General features: G+C 49.6%; 1 protein-coding gene across 1 annotated transcript in view; it reads left to right on the plus strand.

Moving 5' to 3' along the window:
* The window catches only part of Taf4 (TATA-box binding protein associated factor 4), a gene marked incomplete at its 5' end in the record, with an annotated part of 60747 nt that overhangs the window by 16363 nt on the left and 20902 nt on the right, over window positions 1-23482 (plus strand). The window contains 4 exons of the mRNA XM_010638202.3: window positions 17665-17831; window positions 19209-19328; window positions 21588-21707; window positions 22827-22949. Of these exons, the coding sequence (XP_010636504.3) occupies window positions 17665-17831; window positions 19209-19328; window positions 21588-21707; window positions 22827-22949 (530 nt within the window). The remainder of the gene's footprint in view (window positions 1-17664; window positions 17832-19208; window positions 19329-21587; window positions 21708-22826; window positions 22950-23482) is intronic.

A 23482-nucleotide genomic window follows, 5' to 3' on the forward strand; every position in this document is an offset into this window, starting at 1 on the left:
ATGGCACCTTTATTTATAATTGCCCCAAGTTGGAAGTCACCTAAAGGTCCTGCATGTGGTGAGAGGCTAAGCAGAACAGGAGGCGCCTAGTGGGACACGGCTCAGCACCAAAGGAGTGGATCCTGACGTGTGCAGGACAGATGATCTAAATGATGACCTGTCCAGGGGGAGAAGCCGGAACAGAAGTGTGCCGTTGTGTTTGTGTGAGATTCTGGAGAGAGCGGCATGATCAAAGGAGTGTTTGCCTGGACCAGCATGGTTGCATTGTGGCTTCAGGAGACTTAAGTGGATGGAAGTGTTTACATCTCAGTGGGGTAGTGCTTACACAGCTGTATACGCTTGCTGCCTAAGTCATCAGAGTGTGCGCTAAGATGGGAGGACGTCACGTTCCGTAAGCTGCATCTCAGTACAGTTGCATACAAAATTCTTGGTACCCCCTTCTCTTCCTGTCTCATACTGCACGATGTTTCTGGAGGAGGAAGGATAGCTGTAGTGTCATATTTTATGTTGTCTTATGGACTGTCAGAGGTCTGCCGTCTTTGAAACCCTGGTGCAGCTGGGCTGAGGCTGGGGCTGGCCGGCCAGGCTTGTTCCCACATTTCATTCACTGCCCGTTGGATTGGTGCTGGCTGTGTAAGTCGCTCCTTTATTTTTAAATGGGAGAGTGTTGGGAAGTCTTTACCTCTGGTGAAGGAAGACTTACTGGTTGTGTCTGTAAAGAGGAGTTCCTGCTGCTCCCCTGGGCACAAGGTGAGCAGTAGGCGGGATGGGCCTGATCGCTCCCTGTGAGCCAGTTCCATCTTTGCTTTGTTCACACACAAGTGACTGTCAGGTGTCCTTCAGGCTCCCTGTTCAGGGGGTGCTGCAGGTCTGAGTCCCCCCCACCCTTTTCAGAAGTGGCTGTTATTATGTGATTACTTACAAAGCCCATTCTTACAATCAATCACTGTAAATAACACCTACTTTTATTGTTGTTTGAGACAGGGTCTTGTATGTAGTTCAGGCTGGCCTTGAACTTATGGCTGTCCTTCTATCTCAAACACCCAACTGCTGGGATTACAGGCGTGTGCCACTATGCCTGGTTCATTAATGCCTGCTTTTTGGAAAGTTACTTTCTTTTGAAGTATCTAATATATGCTCATCCAGATAGACAAAAACATGTGGAAAAGAAATAAGTGCACTTCTCTGTTCCTGTCTCTGGGAGATGTGCAGACCCAGGCATCTGATGTGCTCTGCCTGGTGTTTGGACCACCCAGCCTTCGAAATTCTGTCTGGGCTCCCTGTGGATGTGGGGGGTTGCCCAGCATGTTTGTATGCGGGGCATTGTGCCTTATCAGCAGGGCTTTGGTCAGGGAAGGTGCCTGCAGACAGGCACATTGGAGTGGGCCCAGCTATCCTCTGCTCCACGAGACACGTCAAGGTCAAGGGATGTGTTCTGGACAGCCTGTTGCCGGAGGGGAGTGCCAGGCGTGCAGGTCGTGTGGGGCTGTTCTGTCGGTGTGGCCCCTGAGACGGGACGGATGTCTCCCAACCTGGCAACCTCCAGTCTGCTTGGGCTTGCAACTTTGTGTCACCCTTGAGGTGGCCTCTTCTCGCCCATCTGTGGAAGGTTCCTGTGGGGTCTCCGTGCCTGGGGCTAGAGAGGGGCTGGGGACATGCTGATGGGCTTGAATGCTGGCTAGCACTTCCTGTCCAGGTTCCTATCGTGGCAGGCTCCCCTCTTGGGACTTGTGGAATTGTATTGAGATCTCTTTTGCAGAAAGCCATGAATTCTAGTAACACCAATGTACTGATCATACCATATACTTAAAAATAAGTTCACAATTCTAGCAGTAAAACAAGAGTAAAGTTTAAGTTTCTTTGCATTCGTCTCTAGAACTTACCCTGTGAGGATGTTAAAAACTGCATGGTGAAATGACCCATCTGTGGTTATGTTATCAATTTGATACATGATTTAGCTGTGTTCGTTTTAGTTTTCAATTTTAGTTTCTATTTTTTTGTGTTTTAATTTATATTTTGAATGTGTAAAACACATGGTTCAGCAGTTTTGTTTTTTGCTGTTTTTTTGTACCAGGGATCAAACTCAGGACCTTGTGCTTGGGAGGCAGGCGTGGTGCCACTGAGATAAATCCCCATTTGGGTTTAGGAGCTTTTGAGAAACACTTTCATCTCCATTCCATTTTTCTTTCCTCCTTTCCTAGAGAAAGTTTTCATTTTTTATTTTTGTTACTCTTAGGCCATCTTTTTAGTGTTTCTTTTTGTAAAAATAAGCACATGCCCATGTTCTTTTGTTTTTTTTTCATTACATCAGACATACCGTATACTACTGACTTGTATTCCCCCCCCCTTTAGGGTTTTATTATTTATTTTTAGACAAAATTTGCAAGACACAAAGGTCTCACATGACACATTATCCTTTTTGTTTTTTTTTTGAGACAGGGTCTCACTGTGTAGTTCAGGCTGCCTTGGACTCACTGTAGCCAGGGGTGGCCTGGAATTCATGGCACTCCTCCTGCCCCAGCCTCCTCCTGAGTGCTGGGAAGTGCTGGGATTGATTGCAGGCGTGCGCCACCACATCCAGCTCATTCATTGTTGTCAGTGGTTCCCTTTACACAAAAGTATGGAGCACTGCACACGTTTGTGTGTCATCTTTGCCCAAGGGTCGTGCTAAACTCAGCTCCAGTTTTGGTACGTTTGCTGCTGATGTGAGCACTTGATATCATCTTGTTTCTAAACAATATAACCTGGAGGTCATTGCTGATGGCAGTGTATTTTAATTGAGAAACTTTTGTCTGACAAGGTAGAAGGCATGTAAGGAATATACCTTAGCTAGGAATATCAGGTTGGAGATAGGGGAATGTCGGGTGGTTGGTGGAGGCTTTTAAGCCCTGTTGGTGGTGGCCCCTCCTTTATGTTTTCCTGTCCAGCTCGCTGTGGACTTGGCAGCAGATGACACAACTCTTGGAATCATGTGTGACCCTCCATGTGAGGACCTTTGTTTACATGCATATTTGCATATGTAAATTTAGGGACATGATTTGCATATACCAGCCTGTCTCCATTTGGAGTGTACAGTTAATTTGGGAAATGTGTTCGCCTCTGCGATCACAGGCATGGTCAAGAACAGAAGTTTTGTTCAGTTGGAGCCAAACTGCTGTGTTGTGTACACACCCAGAGGTGCATTGGCACTGTTAGTGTGCCTTCCGCCTTTCTGAAGTTTCGTGTAGATGGAATCCTGTTCTGTGTGCTCTAATTTGCCTTTATTTCTACAATCGGTATGGTTTTGAGAGTCAGCCGTGTTGTCATGTGTTGTGTACCGGTGGTTTGGTGTTGCTCATACTGAACAGCTGCCTGTGCTTGGACCTACACTGTCCATTCTGAAATTAAGTAGGCATTGGGTTGTTTCAGATTTCGGCCATTACAAACGAAGCTTCTGCGAGCATTTGTTTCTGGTTCTTATGTGGACACGTATGGGCATTCTTCCTCCTTGGTAAACATTGGAAAGTATCTGATCCCCTCATCAGTTGCTAGATTGTCTTCCTAAGTGGCTGTGAAAATTCACTCGTACTTCGGCTGTGCATCGTAGTCCCATTGTGCTGTGTCCTTTCCAGTACTTGATGTGGTTGGTCTTTCCAACTTCAGCAGTTCTCCTGGGTGTGTAATGGCCTTTTAGTTTATAAAGGTCCTATTTATTGATGCATAATTACATAATTATACAGCAAAGTTAGCATTTTTAGCATATGGCTTGGTGCATTTTAATAAGCACAGCTGTGTCACCACCACTACATTGTTACATGGTCTCAAACTGGGCATGGTGGCACATGTCTTTATTCTCGGCACTGTGGAAGGCTGAGGCAGGAGGATTGCAAGTTCAAGTTCAGCTTAGTGACTTTGAAATCCTGTCTCAAAAAAAAAGAAAAAAACCTCAAAAAGGGACTGGGTACACAATTCAGTGCAAAAGCCCTGGGTTGAGTATCAGAGAGAGGGAGAGAGAGATGGAGGGGGTGGGGGAGAGGAAGAGGATTCCCTCAAGCCCTGGTAGTCAGCCCCTGCGTCCTTTCCTGGCAGCATGAAGCCCTTCTCCCAACGCATGGCCTCTCCTAGGACTGTTTGTGACAGGGTTGCTGACCTCTTTCCCTGAGCAAAGTACTCGAGTTTTTCCTTAGGAGTTCATTCCCTTTTGTCATTGAGTGGTGTTGAAGTTGTGGCTGACCCCACAGTTTACCTGTCTACCTGCCAGCCTGTGGATATTTGGGTTGAAATAGCCTTTCACTGTTATGAATGTCCCTGCAGTCTTTGGCTGTGTGCACGTTTCCATTTCTCGGAGCTGCCTGGGTGAAGGGTTGTGAGATGTCCTGCGTGAGTAAGTAGTAGCCTCTTAAGAAACTGCCAAGCTACCGGATTTCCAAGGAGGCTGCACTGTTTTGCATTCCCCCAGCATATTACAATGGTTTTTCTCACCTCTTTGCCAGCTGGTATTGTATAATCTTTAATTTTAGCCATTAATGAGTGTATAATGCTGTCACATCGTGGCTTTAATCTGTTTTCCCTAATGACTAATAATGTCAAGCATCTTTTCATGTCATTATTTTTGTTTGCATATCCTTTGTGAAGTGTCTATTCAAAACTTTGACCTCTGATTTTAAAACTGGGGAGTTATTTTTGTTATTGATTTAAAGTTTTTAGGATCTATTTTAGATGCAGTCCTTTAGCAGATAAAATTTGTTTTGTTTTTGAGACAGGGTCTTGCTGTGTAGCACAAGCTGTCCTCCAACTCACAGAAGTCTTCCTGTCTCAGCTTCTTGAATGTTGGAGTCATAGGTGTGTGTGGCTATGCCTGGCACAAGTTTCCAATTTTAAGGAAGCCCAGTTTATGAATTTCCTTCAGGGTTCATATGTTGTCAAAGGAGTTTGTATATGGTTTTAGTTCTTAGTGGATCTGTTTGAATTACTCTTGGAAGAGTTGTAAGTAGGGATTGGGACCCTTTTTCTTGGGTAGGGCATGCAGTTATCTCAGCATGTAGGGCTGAGATATTTCTTTTTGATTGGAAGATGACTGACTGTTGGGAAAGACCTTATTCTGGATCAAATTCTTCTGTCTGTGCACCTCTCCATACCTCAGCAGTCCTAGGCTCGTCCCTGTAACCGCCAGAGTAGGTCTTGAACTCTGTAGAACAAGTCCTGGACTGCTTTTCTTTTTCAAGACTATGTAAGACGGTTTGGTTCTTTGCTTGCTCACATGCCCCGGAATCAGCCCATCAGTTTTGGCAGTAAGATGTTCTGATTATCTCGTGTGGGATCGTATTGAATGTGTGGGTTGGGTTTATGATAATTGGTATCTTAATACTGAACCTTCTGATCCACAACATGGTGTCTGTCCATTACTTTTGGTCTTTCACACTTTCACATTGTTTTACAGTTTTCGGTATCGGGGATCAAACTTGGGCCCTTTTGCTTAGCGAGGGAGGCGGCAGAACTACTGAGCCAAATCCCCAGCCCTGAGTTTTCAGTATTTTTTATGTTAAATTTATCCTTAGGCTATTCCTATGCGTGCGTTGTACATAACTGGAGACTGGAAGTTTCAGTAGTGTTATTTATTTCTGGTGTTTAAAAATTCAGTTGCCTTTTTGATTTCAAAGAAAATGCTTTAATGGTTCACCATTAGAGATCAGAGTTGCCAGAGTTGCCACAGGTGTTTTCTTTAAAGTAAGGACATTCCTTCCTATTCCGAATATTCTAAGTTTTTTTTTTGTTTGTAGGGGATTTTTTTTTTTTTTTTTGGTCCCGAGTGGCTGTTGGGTTTTATCCAGTTCCTCCATGTTACTTAAAACCTACAGGCACACCTTGTGAGCGCCACATCCCCCCACCTCCCTCTTCTCTGCTGTCCTCTGCCTTCACCTAGTGCACCCTCGTCTTGGTGGCCAGATCCCCGTTTTGCTTCACGGAGTCCACCGAAGCCATCCCCTGAAGGGAGACAGCTGCCTTGCTTGGCGGAGGGAGCCTGTGCCTCCTGGCTTCCCTTGCCCACCCCACGTTGCCTTCTCAGTGTTTACTTGACCTTGTCCTTGGTTCCTCACCACATCCCAGCCTTCTTGTCGGTGCAGCTCCCAGTTGAGGTCGGGGTGCTGTGGTGGTGTACCCTCACAGCGCAGCGGGTTCTGAGTAGTCACACACAAGAATGGTGGCCAGTAGTGCACCGTTTGGGTACAGTGGGCGCTCCAGGCCATGTGCCACATCTGTGTGGAGTCTAGTGAGTGACACAGTCTTTGGTAAACCTGACTTAGAGCAGTGCACAAAAGGTACTGTGAGTGGGTGCGTGGGGGCTTGTGGCAGGTGCTCTGTATGTGATCTCCACCGAGCAGGTGCTCTAGCACATGGCAGGTGCTCAGGGAGTGCATTGATGTTGGAACCCATTGTTCTGCTCTTTCCTGGGGCTGCTAAGGGAAGTGGGGTTACCTAGTAAGTGAGTTTGGAGAACTTGCCAGCCCACCTTGTTTCCTTGGAATTGTGCATGGGCTTAGTGCTGTTTAGCACATTTTCATGACTAGCAGAGCACCTCGAGTTCAGCCTCTGGTGGGACTCTTGTCTGGCCTCTGGGAGCTCCATCCTGCTGTGGGGATGGCTTTAACTTTGGCTCCACAAGTGGCTTGTCTCTTCAGGGCCCCTTCTTCGTCCTCTGTGGATAAAGGCTGGTGTGCAGACTGACATGTGGAAGGGGAGAGAGGTGCTTCTCCATCTCGACGCATCGGAGGCCACAGTCCTGCACTGGAATGGTAGAGGCTCAGAGGCTGGTGGTTTGAGCTCTGGAAAACTAGAGACTGACTTTCACCCCTCTCAGAGAGGCAGAGCTGATGGCTTGCAGAAAGCCGAGCAGCCCTGCCATGGGTGTATGTACTGTCCAGAGTGTGACCTTACCCATAGCTTTTCTAAGTACCCATATTGTTGCAAGTAAAATAAATCAAGGGACATTAAGTCTTTAGTGATATGAGAGCAGTTTCCAGAGAGACTCAAGTGGGAGCTGCTGCTTGCAGAAAGGAATACTGGCACGGGCAGAGAACTTACAGAGGCCTTCGAGAAGAGCTGGGGCGCTGTCCAAAAGCAGCCCATGTGCTCCACCCCTGGGTGCTTCAAGAGCCACTCAGGGCACCCTTGCTGTGAGCCCAGGGCACAGGTGGCTTCTCAGGCACCAGTGGCCACACTGGGCACTCTTTTCCTACTTATGTTCTTGAGGCTTTTATTCTAGGTGTATTCACACACTCTAGTAAGAGTGTAAGGTGAATAATACACATATTCACAGTACTAGAAGATGAAATTAATGAGGAAATCAGAACTAAGGGAAAAACAATGGAGTAAAGAATGCCTGCCTTGTTGGGCACAGTGGTGCATACCTGTAATCCTAGCGCTTGGAAGGCTAAGACAGGGATTGAAAATTCAAGACCCTGTCTCAAAATAGGCTTCCACATGGCAGGCAGAGCAGAGAGGTCAAGGGAGAAGGGACCTGTCCCTTTCTAGACCGTGCCCCCAGCGGCTCAGCTCCTACCAATAACACGTTTAGCAGTAAGCTCATCAGCGGGTGAATCCACTATCCAGGCACTTCCCAAAAGCCCCACCTATGAGCACACAGGCTTTGTGTGGGCCTCTAGGTGTAAACCATACACAGGGATGCCTAAAGTCTTAGAGCCAGCAGTGAGCTCAGGTCATGTGGAGCAAGGCCACGGGTGGCCTGCCCTTCGGGTGTTTACTGTGTCCGTGCCTGCAGGTCCCAGCAGCCACCCCAGGACACTTGAGGCAGATAGACTCCCAGTTTTCCGTTGGACACCTGGGGGCAGGTGGTCACTCACAGAGGGAGAGAAGCTGGGCAACAGTGTGGAGGGGCATGAGTGTCCACTGATGGGTCAGTGTGTGAGCTGAGGGGTGGTCAGCGCCGCTCTGTGGGAGGAGCTGTGTGCTCAGCAGCCCTAGGCCCCGATGATACTGCTTCTTGTTCCCTCAGTTCCTTGAGATCGCACCCTGATGTTAGTGCTGACTCGGAGCTGTAGACTGTGCAGGTGTGTGAAGTCGAACAGATCCTTTGCTGGTCCGGCGTAGTCCTATTTGGTGAGGTTTGGCAGTCACACATAACGCTTCCACCTCAGTGCATCACAGGTGGGGTGGCAGGTATCCCCTTCCCTCCCACTGTGGATGTTTTGACAGGGCAGGTATTTCTGTTGGCAGGAGACCCAAGCCACAGTCATTGGGCCAAAGGTCATGTGGCAGAGCACTTCTCTGAACCCCACACGCAACTTTACTGCCTCAGCTGAATCTAGAAATTAAATTAGGGTTCTGCTAGCCTGCTAGGTAGAAACTTACCTTGTTTTAGGTTTTGCTTTTCTTTGCTTATTAGTAGTATTAAGCATTTTTGTTGTTTGGCCCTTTGTGTTGTTTTTATGAATCACCTGGTATAGCTTTATCCAATTTTTAAAGTAGGCAGTTAGGATTATTGGCAACTTAATGAAGTTTTGGGGTAAAATTTTTATTTTAAAATCTGTTACTCTACCTGTTCACTGGAAGTTTGGGGCCTGGGTGGAAAAGGTGTGTGATATAAGGAAGGGAACAGGCCCCCCCCACTCCCATGGGCATGTGCACATGTGCTGGAGGTGAGATTTTTAAATGCAGTGTCTGAAGAGTTTTTAAGGACAGACCACTTTTTTTTTTTTCTTTTTCCCCTGGTACTTGGATCAGACTCGGGACCTTGTACTTGTGAGGCAGATGCTGTGCCACTGAGCTCCATCCCAGTAAGGAACCAGACCACCTTTAATCCTTATCGTCCCAAGTTTTCCTGAGACTTTGAAAATTGCTGTATGAAATGAAAAGTTTTTTTTTTTTTTTTTTTGGTACTGGAAATCGAACTTGGGACCTTGGGCTTGTGAGACAGGCGGCGGAACCAGTGAGCTAAATCTCTGGCAGGCTTGTTTCTTTCTTTTTTTCCTTGTGCTTGTGAGGCAGGTGATGGCACCCTTTTTTTAAAAAAATGTGGGGCTGGATGGGTTTGGGGCTGTGGACACTGAGCTGGTATTTGCATGTGGTGGCTCAGTAGGTGTGGGTGAGAGGACTCGCTGGGTCCTAGACTTGGTTTGGTTTTATTCTTTATGCCTTACTGGGGATTAAATCCAGTAGAATGAAATACATTCTAGCCTTGCTCCCCTTTTATTTTAAAATATGAGACATTATCTCAGTAATTCTGGATGAATTATCCCAGCTGGGCTTGAACTTGCCATCGTCCTGCCTCAGCCTCCTGGAGGGTTGGGGAAAACAGATATGTGCCCCTGGGCCCTGCTTGGACTTTGTTCTGAGTGATACCTTGGATATCTTTTTAAATTGTTGAGGCTGACACATCAGTAGTACAGAACATTGCTATATTGGCATCACCTGTTGTGGCTCTGAGCATTCGAGCTCTCTTCCTCTGGGCACTTTGCCCTCAGCTTGTCGGCTTTTTTGTTTGCAGGGGTTGGGGTGGGACCGGGGCTCACTCACCTTTCTCTTCTCTGAATAGAAGAACAGTTCTGCCAATTATTAATTGGAGTTTTTTCCTGTGGTGCGGGCTGTGCCCTGTCACAGCGGGGATGGAGGATGTCAGTCAGCTTCAGGTGGGTGAAGGAAAAACTAGAATGGACGGTGCTGGGCCTGGCAGGTCCTTCGGGTCTGCACACGGAAGTGGGTTCTTTCACATGAGCACTGTGGGTGGGTCTGCAGTGGCCCAGTCTCTTGGTGTTCCGTCGAGCAGCTGTGCTGGGGTGCCTCTGCTGACCCCCACACACTGCATTGTCCAGTTTCCCAGCAAGAGATCTCCCCTCACACATGGCTAGAGGCCTGCACTGGCCCCTCTGTGTCCTTTTTCAGGGTCCCAAACCTCTCTTAGCGCTCCTGATCACTGTTGAGGATCACTGTCCACCCAGTGCCAGCTGTGTACCTTTCCTTCACCTGGTCAGCTGCTGGTGCCCATGGTTGGGGGCCTCTACCTCTGCTCTTCCCTCTTGTCCCACCCTTAGGCTGGACCCTGGCCCTTGTGGGCCATCTGTTGGTGAGATTGTCAGTTAGGAGCTGAAACAGGCAGGTCATAGTGCCAGTGGGGTGTGTGGGAGTAGGAGGTGCCAGGGGAAAGTCGTGGGGCTCTGGCATGTGCAGCTCAGTAGATGGGGAGCCAGAGAGTGAGTCTTAAACTTGCCTTCACAAGCAGGTGGCTGGATAATGAGGTCCGCAGTTCAGGTGGGAGGTGAGGCATCTCTCTGTCCCCAGAGAGAGTGGAGAGGGAGAGGCATCTAGAAGTGAGGTCCAGGGTCCAGGATGAGTGACCAGAAAGGCTGCCTGCAGAGTAGGAGAAGAGCCTGGGATGGTATGTTCCCTTGGTGACAAGGGAGAGGCGTGACAGTGTCTTCACAGGCAGCAGTGCACACACTGGCTCTGAAGGCTGCGCAAAGATTGTCCAGCCAGGGCTGGACAGCGTCTTGTCTCGTGTGGGCTCCCACCTCAGGCTTCTGAGGTGCTGCTCAGTTCCGTGGCACAAAGTTGGGTCCTTCTTTATTCCAGATTCATATCTGAGATGCTCAACTCATTTGGTCTTTTAAATTTGAAATTTGTGGTGAATTTTTTCAAATTTACACGTATTACACGCTGTTTCAACATACTACTTGCTGCCTTTTGTTGGTTCGTACATTGTCTCTTACCTACAGACCACAAGGGTAGGCCTTACTGTTGAGACAGAGAAGTAAAAAACATTAATGAATTAAAAATAAAAGCATTAGTGAGGACTGGGGATTTAGCTCAGTGGTTCCACTGCCTGCCTTGCAAGTGCAAAGTCCCAAGTTCTATCCCTGGTACCAAAAAAAAAGAAAGAAGCATTAGTGAAAAATAGCATTAGTGGAATTCTCCATGGGTTGGTGTTTAGCTTTGTTCCAGAATGAGCAGATGTGTTATTTGTGAAGTCTGGCTGGACGATGGGGGCTCTGAGCTGGGCAGGCTGCCCTGCAAATAACCCAGGAGCATGCAGGTAAGCCCAGAGCCATGGCCTGGCAAGGTGTGGGGACTTGAGGCCCGATTCCCCCATGTCAGAGGGTGGCAGTCAAGCAGAGGTCTGTGTCAGAGTTGTACTCTCTAATCTTCTAGGAGAGGTTGAGCCTTGTGTGCTGAATGCACTCTGATGGGCCCATTTTTCTGCCAACGCCAGCTTTCTGGAGGGAGAGAAGAGGTACACACGGGACAATCTCCCCCAGCAGCTCCGTGAACACATGGCTTGCTCCTGGGTCCATGCTTCCTTCCGTGCACTCTGAGGGCTGGGAAGTCCCTTTCCCATCAGAACTGGTTTGGTGTACTTTGTGTGCCCAGGTTCTGGGATGTGGAAGCTCCCTGGCTGCTGATCACCTGAGCTTCAGGAGGAGCGGGTGTGTTGTAGAGGAGCCTGAGGGTGTGGCCCTGCTACTGCCATCAGCACACCCAGCCTCCTGTGTCCTTTGTGAGGTGCAACTCAAGGGCCATGGCTTCTTTTTTGCATATTATGGTGACTGGAGTTGTTAATGTTAATCAGTCAGAACTGTGCTGTCCTTTAGTTTTGAACAATGGCTTTTTTTGCTTTGTAAGTGTTGTGTGCTGTGTGTTAAAGCTTTGTGGAGATGTGACCGACGTGACGTGCGTGTACACATTCACGAACCTGTCCCAAGTGAGGGCAGTGCATCTCTCACCGCCCAAATGCTCCCCTATCTACTCCATGTTCCTGGTCTGCCCGGCCACTCTGTCCTATTTGCATGTTCTGGAATTTTATATAAATGGAGTCATATGGTTTGTACTCATCCACCAGCCCCTGGCTGCTTTCATTTGTTGTAATTATTGGCAATTCATCCTCATTATGTGTATCAACAGGGCATCCCCTTTTGATGTGGCTAATTTCCTTCAGATAGATACCTCAGAACTCTTTGCCCTTTCATCTCTTTGCGTTTTTTCCTCAGATTTTGGCTGTTAGAAACAAATCTCTTACATAACAGGGACCAGTCTTCGTGGGGCTGTGAAATTGCTTTTTCTTGGGTGAGCACCTAGGAATGGAAACTGGAGTGGTAGTCGAAGAGTCCCCACAGCAGGCCATGGTGCCTCTTCATGACAGCCTACCTTACACTGTGGGGTGTATTTTTCTTTTCCTTCCTTTTTACTTAGCCTAAATTCAACTCTACAGATTCTGTTTTCCCTCTACCCTTCAGTTTTTTCCCTCCTACCTTTAATCAGTGTGAAACCTGCCCACTGTTAAAAAAAAAAAGTGTTCTCACAGTGATGCACAGAGCTTTGGTCCTTCTGGACGGTGGGCCTCTGTCTGTCAGATGTTGTACTGGGCGTGTGGTGGATTTAATTTGTGTTTCCCTGGTAACTAGCGATGCTGGGCATCTTTTCTTGTGCTTTTGGTCATCTTTAGGGAAGTATTCAGATCTGTTGCTCACTGTTTTTTGTTGAATTTTTGGGTATATTCTGGAATCAAGTCTCTACTAGGCATGTGTGCTCTGAGTTGTGTTCTCTCTTGGTGTCTTTGGAAAGCTGGCAGGTTGAGTCTGATGCAGTCTGACTTGTTCATTTGCTTCTTCATGGACCATGCTTTGAGTATCACATCTAGAGTTCTGTCTAACTTGAGGTCTGAGGGATGTCGTCCTCCATCCGCTCTGCAAACTAGGTTTTGCCTGTGGGTCTCGGTCCATTCTCAGTGGATTTTGGCATATAGTTCAAGGTGTGGATTCAGCCTTTTTGTTCCACACACCCATTTGTTCCTCATTTGCTGAGAAGACTTCCACTCCATTTGCTGCCTGTCTGTCCGCACTCTGACACTGCTGCCCAATTACTGTAGCTTTCCGACATATCTCAAAAGCAGGTAGTGCCAGCCTTGGGACTCTGTCCTTTTTCACAGTTGTTTTGGTTATTGTAAGAACGAAAGATTTGAGAGCGAAGCAAATAAAAGTTCTAAGAATGAGAAATATGACAGTTAAAAGTGAAATAGAAGGAATAAAAAATGGAAACAAAGCTTTTGTAAATAAGGTTGGGGGAGAAGAAGGATTGAAGGGAGAGGAAGGAAATGGGGAAAAAAGAATCAAGGTATATTTTGCACAGGTACAATTCCCTGTGATGAATGTGATCTTGTGTATCAACACTGTACCGATAAAATTAATTTTTTCAAAACTTGAAATTGGGTGACAGGTGACAGTGCCAGTGTAGATTACAAGTGAGGAGCTGCAAGCCAGAGCCACGTGGGAGTTGGGGGACAGTGTGACAGGCAGGGGCAGGGCCGCATCACAGTGAGAGTGAGTGGAACATGGCTGGACTGCCTCAGGGTTGGGACACCCAACCAAGCGGCCCACAGACTGCCCAGTGTGAGCCGCTGGTGGCACCACAGCCACACTTGTGCTGCTCCTGCAACCCGTGCCCTGCATCTAGGAACTTGGGGCTGCCAGTGAGAAAGGGGCCTGTGCACCTGCATGTCTGCCTCCTTCAGCTCTTTTCTTCATCCATAACCCTTCCAGGCTAGGTGTTTTCTTGTCCATAACATAAAAGGAGAAAGCTTGTTCACAAGCCACCTGAGACAAAGAGCACACAGTCCATGCTGAGTTGGCTGTGACTGTCCCTGCCAGCTGTGCCCAGAGTCTTCATGGCTGGTGTTGCAGTCTGGTTGGAGTGTGTGTGTGTGGGGCTTTTGTCTGTAGTGGCAAGGTGGCCTGGGTCAGCAGTCCCTGCCTGTGTCTACTGGAGCTCCCGGCAGTGTTCTGAACATGGGCGCCATGGCTCGCTGCCACTTAGCATCAGACACGGGGCTTTGGGGAATGTTCCGGAGCACAAACTTAATTGTAAAGGGGTTGTCTTTGTGCCCCATCTTTACAGACTTGTAGTGCAGTTTGACATTTTTTGACAGAGACAGCTTCTCCTGCAGAGGTGAGGACAGAGCAGAGCCTGACCCTTCTCATCTGGGCTGTCTTTCTGCTGGGTACTGTCCCCACAGCTCGAGGGTGCTGGTTGCCCTCCCAGGCTGGGCTGGGGGGTGTCTGCCCCTGAAGTGCTACAGTCGGTGGAAGGCCAAGGAGCTGCCCTCCTATGCCCTGTGACTTGTGCTCCAGCTTGTAGGTAGTGTATGGGTGGGTGCTCCAAGCAGAGGTTCTGAGGCTGGAAATACTGTGTGGCTTGTGGTTCAGCTTTGGATGGTCTACATTTTGGTTTAAAAGGCAGTAAAAAGTGTAAATGAAACTATAAGGTTGGTTAAGAACCAAGAGTTTTTCAGGGAGAACTATGGTACTTTAGGGAAGTTGGACTCAGTCCCTCTTTTAAGGATGGTGGTTGTGCTCAGCACTGAGTGGAGGGCATGGATCCCTGGGAAGAGCTCCTGGGCTTGGGAGACCCCTGGGAGGGTCATGGGAGGGGCTGGGGACAAGAGAATCCAGACATACAGTGGGTGGTCCTGGGAGCGCTGCTGCCTGCCTGCTGCTCTCTCCAACTCCTAGTTTTCAGGGCGGCCCTTAAAAGCTGCTGGTGGAGGGCTTCCCACTGTCTCAAATTAGAGGGACCTCAGCTTCCTTTATCACATGTGTGCAGCATGGACCAGGGGAGAGTGTCCAGTCATAATGACTGAGGCCAGGAGGTTTCTCTTTCCTTGTACTTCCCTGCATTTCACAAATTTTCTATAAAGAACACTTAATCCTTTGCCAGGAAAAACACTAAACTCATCCAGAAGGACACCTCAGTGTGTGCTCTTGGTTCTTAGATGCATCCCGAGTCTTGCGCATAAGGCCGAGTATGGAGGGCCGTGGAGCTCAGGGTAGAACCAGCAGCCAAGTGTAGGGCCCGGGCTGCCCCCTTCCCAGTGTGTCCTGAATCCACCTACTGAAGGTTCTTTTAACGGGATGTGTGTGTGCTGCATAAGCCCTGACTGCTCCTGCCTGAGGGGCTGGAGGATGGAGCCCATGGAGAGCTGTCCTCCTGATGCTTGCACTGTGGGGGAACTGGGGTCTGCTGCCTTGCCAGGCGGTGCTCTCTGGGACTCTGGATGAACCTCTCCACCTAGGCCGTGGGTCCTGGGAGGGGAGGTGCAGACCACGCATGGCTGGGGATGCCCTATGTGGGTCCTGTCTGAGGAGCTCGCATGTCCACCATGCAGATGCAGATCCATGGTGTGTGGCCTGGTCGGCTGCAACTGCCCTTTACAGTGGCAGGTTACTTTTTCCTGATCTTTTATGTTAAATCAGTCTGTTACATTTTGAAAACAGTGTGGTGTTTCTTTGCCTTTGCACAGCTGCTTATCTTAACCCAAGTCCACAGATCTGGACTGACCATGGTCTGGGGTCTGTCTTGACATGGCGCTGGCATGCGCATGCTCGGCGTCACAGGTTTGTCTGCCTTCTCTCCTCTTGAGAGCTGGGGCTGTGAGGCACTGCAGACAGTACCTCACAGAGAGCTTTGGCCTGCTCTTGGGATGACGTAGGCCAGCGTTTGGCTGAAGTTGTCCTCCGTGGTCCTTTGGCCTGTGGTTTTTTAAAGTACACGTTGCCTTTATATCCACCTCCATCTGCTTTTCTCCACTTACCTGTTTCATATCCAGGTGCCTAGGAGAATTTAAGGTACTTGGCAGAGGCATGTGGTCATTTCCTGGCAGGACTTTCGATTCTGTCCACCTTGTGTCCTAACTATAGCCTCATTGGCCTAGCCGTAGGGCACTGACCCCTGCCCTGAGCATCCAGCATGCTGACCCCTGCAGAGGCTCTCGTCCAGCCCATGGATGCGGCATCCCTGACTGTGCGTGCTGGCCCATCCATGAAACACTGGTCCCTCCGGTGGTGCTGACCCATCCACAGGAGCTCTGCCTCCACTGTGGGTGTGTCAGCCCCATTCTTAGATGTGCCAGCCCCATCTTTAGGCCCATGTCACAGCTAACCACTTGCTTCCTCATGCTCTTATCATGTCCAAAATTCTACTGTTTGTTTTGAGACAGGGTCTTGCTATGTTGTTCAGGCTGGCCCTGAACTCACTGTGTAGCCCAGGCTGGCCTCCAACTCAAGGCGATTCTCGTGCCTCAGCTTCCCAAGTGCTGCAATTACAGGCCTGTGCCATCACTCCCAGCTCAAGAATGCCACTTTTACTATGACTTAAACCATTCTTTTAAATTTCTGAGGAGGTATTTTTTTTTTTTTTAAAGAAAAAGCTTCTGATGTCATTAACTGCCTCATTAATAAATTCCAAGCTCGGGAGTAGGCCATGGGCATTGTGGCAGCCCTCTGTCTTCCTGCCTTGCCCACTGTGTGCCATGCTCTTGAGAGTTCCCAGGATAATGGAGTGGTGTTAGAAGTGTTGGATGGCTGCAGCGGAGTACAGGTGGCTTGAGTGCTGATGTCATGTTCCCCATGGTCCCTTTTCTGGGGCCAAGCCCATGCTGCGGGAGCAGTTTGTTCTCCCGGGAGCCCCCACCCGGCTGTCTGGTAGTGCCTCACCCGTGCATGCTGCTGAAGGTCTCTGACGTAACGGGAATCTTACTAACTGCGCTGCTGGGCCTTTTCTTTTAAACTCCTTCTCAAGCGTTGGGTTTTGGTGACTTCAGTAGAGCAAGTTGTCTCAGCAGCTGGGTTTCAGGTTTTGTTTGTTTGATCTCAGTATGGCTTACTTTGAAAGGGATGTGTGGGGAGGTTATTACTGGGCCTAAATTGGCTTTTTACATCAAGAGTTAGAGGTGAGCTCAAGGGAGAGGCCTCCCGGTTACTCCCTGATAGTGTGTCGGGTTCTGAGAGAGCCAGGCAGTGTCACAGACTCTTCTAGAACGCCAAGAATTTCTCCAACTCTCGTTCCCCTCGAGGGAAAGCCCAGGGTTTGCATGACGTGCAGACCTGCAGGCGGTTCTGGCCATGCTTCTCCTGTAGGATGGTCACTGATTGTGTCTCTCCTTTAGGAGAGAGAGACCAGGCTTCCGTGGCCCCTGGCAGCTTGGAGGTGTGGCCAGTGCAAGGCCAGCGATCCTCCTTCTGTGTGTTTTATTTTTCAGTGTGTCTGTGTCACAGGGCCAGACCATCCAGTGACGATATCTGAAGTCTGTGTGAGCCTTCACACTGATGCATTGTGTGAAATTAAATTTGTGAGTCAGATAATTGTTTCCGGTGGAATTCTGAGGGACCGTGCTCTGTCAGTGAGATGCCAGGGGGACTTGTATGCAGGCCACAGAGAGGCTGTGTCCTGTGTGCACAGCCAGCCCATGACAGTGCGCCCTTTAGTGCTTCTGAGATGGCCTGTGGGAGCAGAGGGCAGAGCGTCCTCTGAGGCTCAGTCCAGGCCCTGCAGACCGAAACCCGCATCGCTGTGAACCCGGGTGGTGGAGGCTGTGGTGGCTGCAGGTCTGTGTGCTCCTGTGCAGGCTTCTGCCTCTGTCAAGTGGGTGGCCCTCGAGGCGGACAGTGGCAGGTAGATGCAGTCATTGCATTGCTTTCCTTTGCTGCCTGGTTTATTTATAAAAGGAAGGCTCTGCTGCTGTTTGAATTCCAGACTCTGTTAACAGCCTCTTAAGAGTTTTCCTCCTGTAGTCCTTCTTCACTGGAGAGCTCTCATGTGTTCCTCACATGGCTTAGTCCTCTGGGTAGGGGCCTTCATTGCACTGTGGGAGCATTTCCTGATTCAGGTTTCCTTGTCCCTCAGGGATGGTCCTCGTGCGGAGTGAGAATGGGCAGTTGCTAATGATCCCTCAGCAGGCCCTGGCCCAGATGCAGGCTCAGGCTCACGCCCAGGCCCAGCCTCAGAGCACCATGGCACCCCGCCCAGCAACTCCCACAAGTGCCCCTCCTGTCCAGATCTCCACCGTACAGGTGAGTGCACGTATGTGTGATGTGTGGCGAGTGCCCCTCCTGCTCCCTAGCACAGCGCACACTGGAGAGGCTCCAAGGGCCAGGGTGGTCCTTTGTGAATGGGTCCCATCGTCAGATAGGGCCTGGGGTGGTGCTGGTCTCCTGTCCTCCCCCGGCACAGGATGGTGCCCACTTGAGGAGCCAGACTTTGCAGCCAGTACTGAGCATGACGGCTTGAGTGTAGTTGGAGTGAACACTTGGACTCAGCTGCCCTGGCTGACCCTTGTCCTTTCCCTGGTTTCTTGTGACTGTATCTTCCTATGTCTTAGTTTTCTCCTTTGCAAAAAGGAGGTGATGCTAGTAAGTAGCTCTTGGGACTGTCACAAAGACTGAGCCACATTTAAAGAACGAAGAATAAAGGAGCAGAGCAAAGTCTCAGGCAGCATGAGAGTGTCACAGGGTGGCCCTGCTCCCCAGTAACTGATGCTGTGGGGCTGCAGCTCCAGGCTTGTGGGGGAAAATGTGCCCTGGTCTTGGAAGCCGAGACTGAGTTCTCCTCTTGTAGCGTGTGTCCAGCACCGTCATTTCTGTGGGGCACATGTCAGCACACCACCTGTTCCACTGTGTGCAGACCTGTTTTTGCCCATGCTGTGACCCACTGTTTCAAGCTGGTTGGCAGGCTGGAACCTGGAGTGAAGGCAAGAATGATCCTGACAGCTTCTGTCTCCTGTGACTTAGGCCATGCTGTCTTGGGAGTTTGTGCTTCTGTCCTGTACACAGGTGTTGACATGCTTGAGCCAGAACACACACACACACACCCCGTACCTGAAATAGCACTGAATGGCACCTTTTAGGTCTGAGGTGTTGTGTCCCCTGAGTAAGAAGCATGTGGGCAGCATTTGTGATTTCACTTTAGCCCTGGGCCATGTGTCCCATGGGTCTGTAGCACCTTTGCTCTCCATCTTCTCATACATCCTCACTTCAGCTGGTCCAGGATTTGCAGTCTCTGCATCCTCTTCAGCCTCTGACTTCCCCTCATGAGCTCTCAGCCAGGATCCAGAGGGATCTTGGACCCTTTTAGTGCGGGTTGACAGCTCCCCAAGACAGCAGTACAGTAGTGGGTTTTTCTGATGTCTGCTTTCTTTAGAGATCCTATTTCGTAGACTGTGTTAAAGAAAGCTAATGGTATATATAGGATTGTCTATGAAAAGATTTCGATTATATACTTGGCCTTGGAGGGAAAACTAGCCCTCTGGTGGCTTCCTTGAAAGCCGTGACCAAGCTGTGGACCCGCTTGTGTGTACTAGTTCTGTACGTAAGGATTGCTTTTTGTGTGCAGTGGGTAGGAATTACTTTTACTTACAGCTTGTTTCAGGTCAGTCTCAACTTACTTTTCAGGCTCCTGGGGCACCTATTATTGCACGGCAGGTGACCCCCGCCACCATAATTAAGCAAGTGTCTCAGGCCCAGACGACAGTACAACCCACCACTACCCTCCAGCGCTCCCCTGGGGTGCAGGTAAGAGGCAAAGGCTGGAGTATCTGTGGGGGCTGGTGAAGTGCACGGCTCTTTGGTGTGAAGACCAGGTTCCATGAGTTGTCATGTTGGGGGCCACGTTGAATTGAGGAGGAAGGCTCTCCATAAAGAAAGTAGTTCTTCTCTTCCTGTTGACACAGGGTGGTTCAGAATTCCTTTGTCTTTAAAGCCATTTAGTCTCTGATGCCGGAAGTGTAATTGAAAATCTCCCATATTAAGTTTGACCTAAGGCAAAGAAACAGGAAAGGCTGGTGGGAATAGTTTGCGTTGCATGCTTGTGGTGAGCACTTCTGCACATAGCTTAATTCTCACGCCGCCTTCGTGAAGGAGACGCCAGTGCACCTCATCTTGTGCTGCACTGAGGTTGATGGTGCCGTGTGCACCTGGCCCCCCCGGGCTCCTACCGGCTGTTGGCTGCTGCCTCCCCACAGCCTGCGTCCTTCCCCAGTGATCATAGCGCAGTCTAGATGTTCAGCACGGTGCTGCTTAGGGAAAGACAGACCTGGTGAGCCAGTCAGGTGGGAGTAGCTGGAAGCCAGTGGTTCCAAGCTCTCCCTGGTGTCTGCACAGCTGTGGGTCTCTGCAGAGTTGACCCCTGTAGACGAGGCCCTCACTGGCTGTGCCTGGCACAGTGCCCATCTCGCTGTGATTGTGTCGCAGTGCTGCTGGCTGGTGGGGTCCTGAGGCTGGATGGTGGGTGGGTGCTCCAGGACAACGCAGCACCTCGGCTCTCTCCTCCCTTTTGGAGCTAGGCTGTTTCCCTTTGGTAGCTGCAGGGGTTGAAGTCAGGTAGAAGAGCAGTTCTGTCCCGGGAGGCTGCAATCCAGTGGAAAGGCCTTTGTACATTGGAGCAAGAGGCTGAGTGACTGGGGTTTCTGAGAGGAACTCTCAGCCCTGAGTCCCTCTGGTGCAGCTGCTCTTCAGATACAGCAATTTTTTGAGAAGGTAGCAGAGCTCCTTTTTGCGTTCTTGGATCAGATTTAGTGAAGGTGACTTTATCAGAGTAGGTAGACTTGATATTTATGCCATTTAGGTAAATGTGTATTCTAGGGGCCATAGAAATAACTTTTGAGGTAAAAGAAATTGAAAGGTGAAGAGTCCTGGACGTTTCACCTCATCCCCAGGTGATTCTTTTTGTTTTTCTTGCACATTTTCTTCATTTGAAGTTTTTACTTGCCTTGGCAGTCTTCAGTCACAGGGTATCTGCTTATTATGGCAAGTGAGATGCGCAGCCTCATGGAGACCAGCTCTTCACCTCCTCAGAGCAGCTGCAGGGCAGCTTCGGGAGCCCTGGGGGTCCTGTCAGTTCACCAGCAGCTTCCAGGGTTGGTCTCTGCCTCCTGATCCACAGGAGCTGCTCAAGAGTTGTAGTTCAGGGTCACACTGCCCCCTACCTTCAGAAGTCAGAAAAAGGCAGTGTTTAAAAGCATTGGAGTGAGAAAACATTGACAGCTAGATTCATAAATTGAAAGAGTGCTACTTTAAAATATTAACAGATATTTGCATCATGATTATTTATGTAAAATGGCAGTGTTAAGAATTGACTGAGGATATGTGGTTTGACTTGCTGGTGTTGTTTGAAGTCTGGGTGCCACTTTGCTGGATGTCCCTGTTTTGACCAAGCAGCAGCACTTCCCGGCTCACAGGCTGAGGACCCAGCAGTGATTTCCTCTGTGCTCTCTTCCCGAGGCTTTTTGATGCGACTCACTTCTGGAGAGCAAAGAAAGTTGGAGTGGGTAGTTTGTGGTCCTGGGGGTTTCCCTTCCCTTGGTCTTGTGTGGCTCCTGCAGGAAGGACTGTGTGTCCAGAGTCAAAGTGACAGGGTTCTGAGGAGCAGCTCTCTCTAGTGTTTTGAGTTTCTGAGAGATAGCAGCTGCTTGGCTGTTAAGATAATTCACACCTGTCACCATGCGCCTTGCATGATTGGCTTCTGAAGCCCAGGTTCTTTCCAGTGATTGGCTCTGTCCCCATCAGGTTTTAATAAGGGAACAAAGCACAGCTGCCCAGGAACTCAGTCCCGTGTCCTCAAAGGTGTGGATCTATCAGAGTGCCCTAGGCCACCTTGGGTGGCTCCAGGGTTCAGTCCCACTAGTCCCTGCCTACCTGGCAGAACTGGAGACGCTGAGGGCCTATGGCTGTTTGGATGCCCCTTCCTCTGCAGGAAACTTTCACTGGACTTGAGGCCTGTGTCTCACGTTGGCGGCATGAGATACACTCACCTTGTGTTTTGTCCTCTTGCAGCCTCAGCTTGTCCTGGGCGGTTCTGCCCAGACAGCCTCCCTTGGGACGGCCACGGCTGTTCAGACTGGGGCACCTCAGCGGACAGTCCCAGGGGCAACCACCACCACCACAGCTGCCACGGTAAGAGCCACTTCACCTCCCAGGACCTCTGGGAACAGCTGGGCCCATCACTTGCTTTGAGATGGTTCTGGTCATCTTGCGTGCCAGACCGCAGTCCAGTATGCCCAGGGGCTTGTGAATAGTTTGGCACCCATGTGTCCTGTCTCTTCCTAGAGTTGCCTGGTGTACAGGAGACCTGCAGCCCGAGGTGTGGAGAGCTCGGGGCTTGGCCACCCACTCTCCCCAGTACCTTCACGGGGTGGCAGGAAAGGTTAGGCCTTTCTGCTGAGGTTTCAGACTTCACAAATGGCCGGAGCCCCAGTGGTCATGTTGAGGAGGTCACCCTGGGCTGAACGGTGCCTGTAGTTGGTAGAGCTGTGGTGCCTTCCACTTGTAGCTGTACTTCCTGTGCTTGTATAAATCTTCAGGAAAACTGAGATTATCTTTGTAACTTTTTCATGTTTCTTTGTTAAGTGTTTTCCATTTGTTTATTTTTAGTTGAGTGGAATTTAGTTTCTTTCATGTGGGCTTAAATTGGCATTGATCTGTCTTCACAATAAGCCACATTAAGATAAATATGTTTATGGGCTGGGGATGTAGCTCAGTGGCACTGCACCTGTCTCACAAGCACAAGGTCCTGAGTTCATTCCCCAGTACCTAAAAAAAAAAAAAACCTAAAAACTGTTCATAGGTTCATCTTTACACACTTGTGGTTACTTACTTGGTTGCCCTCCTAGGAGTGGTGTTGCTGGGCCGAGAAGTCCTGCTACTCGCTTCAGCAGCTTGTATACTAAAGTCAGGAGCAAGGCCTGGTTTGCACCCCTCAGTAAGAGGTGTTTTCTTGAAAAAGTTCAGAAACAAAATTTACATGTCACTTTTCCTGTGATGCTGGGAATTAAACCCAGGACCTTTGCACTGAGCTGCACCTCCAGTCCTTTTCATTTACGAGGCAGCCTTCTCAGTTGTCCAGACTGGTCTCAGGTTTGGAATTCTTCTGCCTCAGCTTCCAGACCACTTGGGTTACAGACATGGAACTGCTAGACCTGGCTTTTGTGTGTCTTACCTGCAAACCTTGTTGTTTAGCCAGAGGGTGTGACGAACATCTTTTTTGACTTTTTAAAACTATTTCTTTTAATCCAGGAAACTATGGAAAACGTGAAGAAATGTAAAAATTTTCTGTCTACATTAATTAAACTAGCTTCATCTGGTAAACAGTCTACGGAGACAGCAGCTAACGTGAAGGAGCTGGTGCAGAATTTATTGGTAAGAAGAGTGTGCGCGCCATCCCTTGCCCTTGAGCGCTGTGTCTGTGACGAGCAGCTGTAGCGGTGTGGCCTGTGTCAGCAGCAGGCGGTCAGAGGAGCCTCTGACCTCCTATGGTGGGGGAGCCGTGTGCACACCTGTTGGCCTGCCTTGCCTGCTCTCCTGAGTGTGGTGTGTGGGCCTAGCGCCCTGACAGCTTCCTGCTGCCTTTGTGTTGCAAGCCCCTCCTGATGTAAACTGCTCCTTGTCTGGCTCATTTCCTCTCCACCCGCTGCAGCACATCGCTCTTCAGCTGAGTCCAGCAGTCACCCCCAGGGTGCTGTGCTCTTCTTAAGGACCTGGCAGACCCCAGCCCTTTCTTATGTGACTCTTAGGAGTGGGTTGGCAGCAGCAGTGGGTAATCCTGAGTAAAAGTGGTCATGGCAGGAGGGGCTTGTCTGTCTCCCGTGATGTTCCCAGGGGTAAGCAGTCTGGCTGGACCTTCGTGCCAGGGGCCCCACAAGGGTGACCCTTCTCACGGTGCAGACAGGCTG

The sequence above is a fragment of the Fukomys damarensis genome, unplaced genomic scaffold (genome assembly GCF_012274545.1).
Source record: "Fukomys damarensis isolate Sample0158 unplaced genomic scaffold, DMR_v1.0_HiC HiC_scaffold_22, whole genome shotgun sequence".
Taxonomy (NCBI): domain Eukaryota; kingdom Metazoa; phylum Chordata; class Mammalia; order Rodentia; family Bathyergidae; genus Fukomys; species Fukomys damarensis.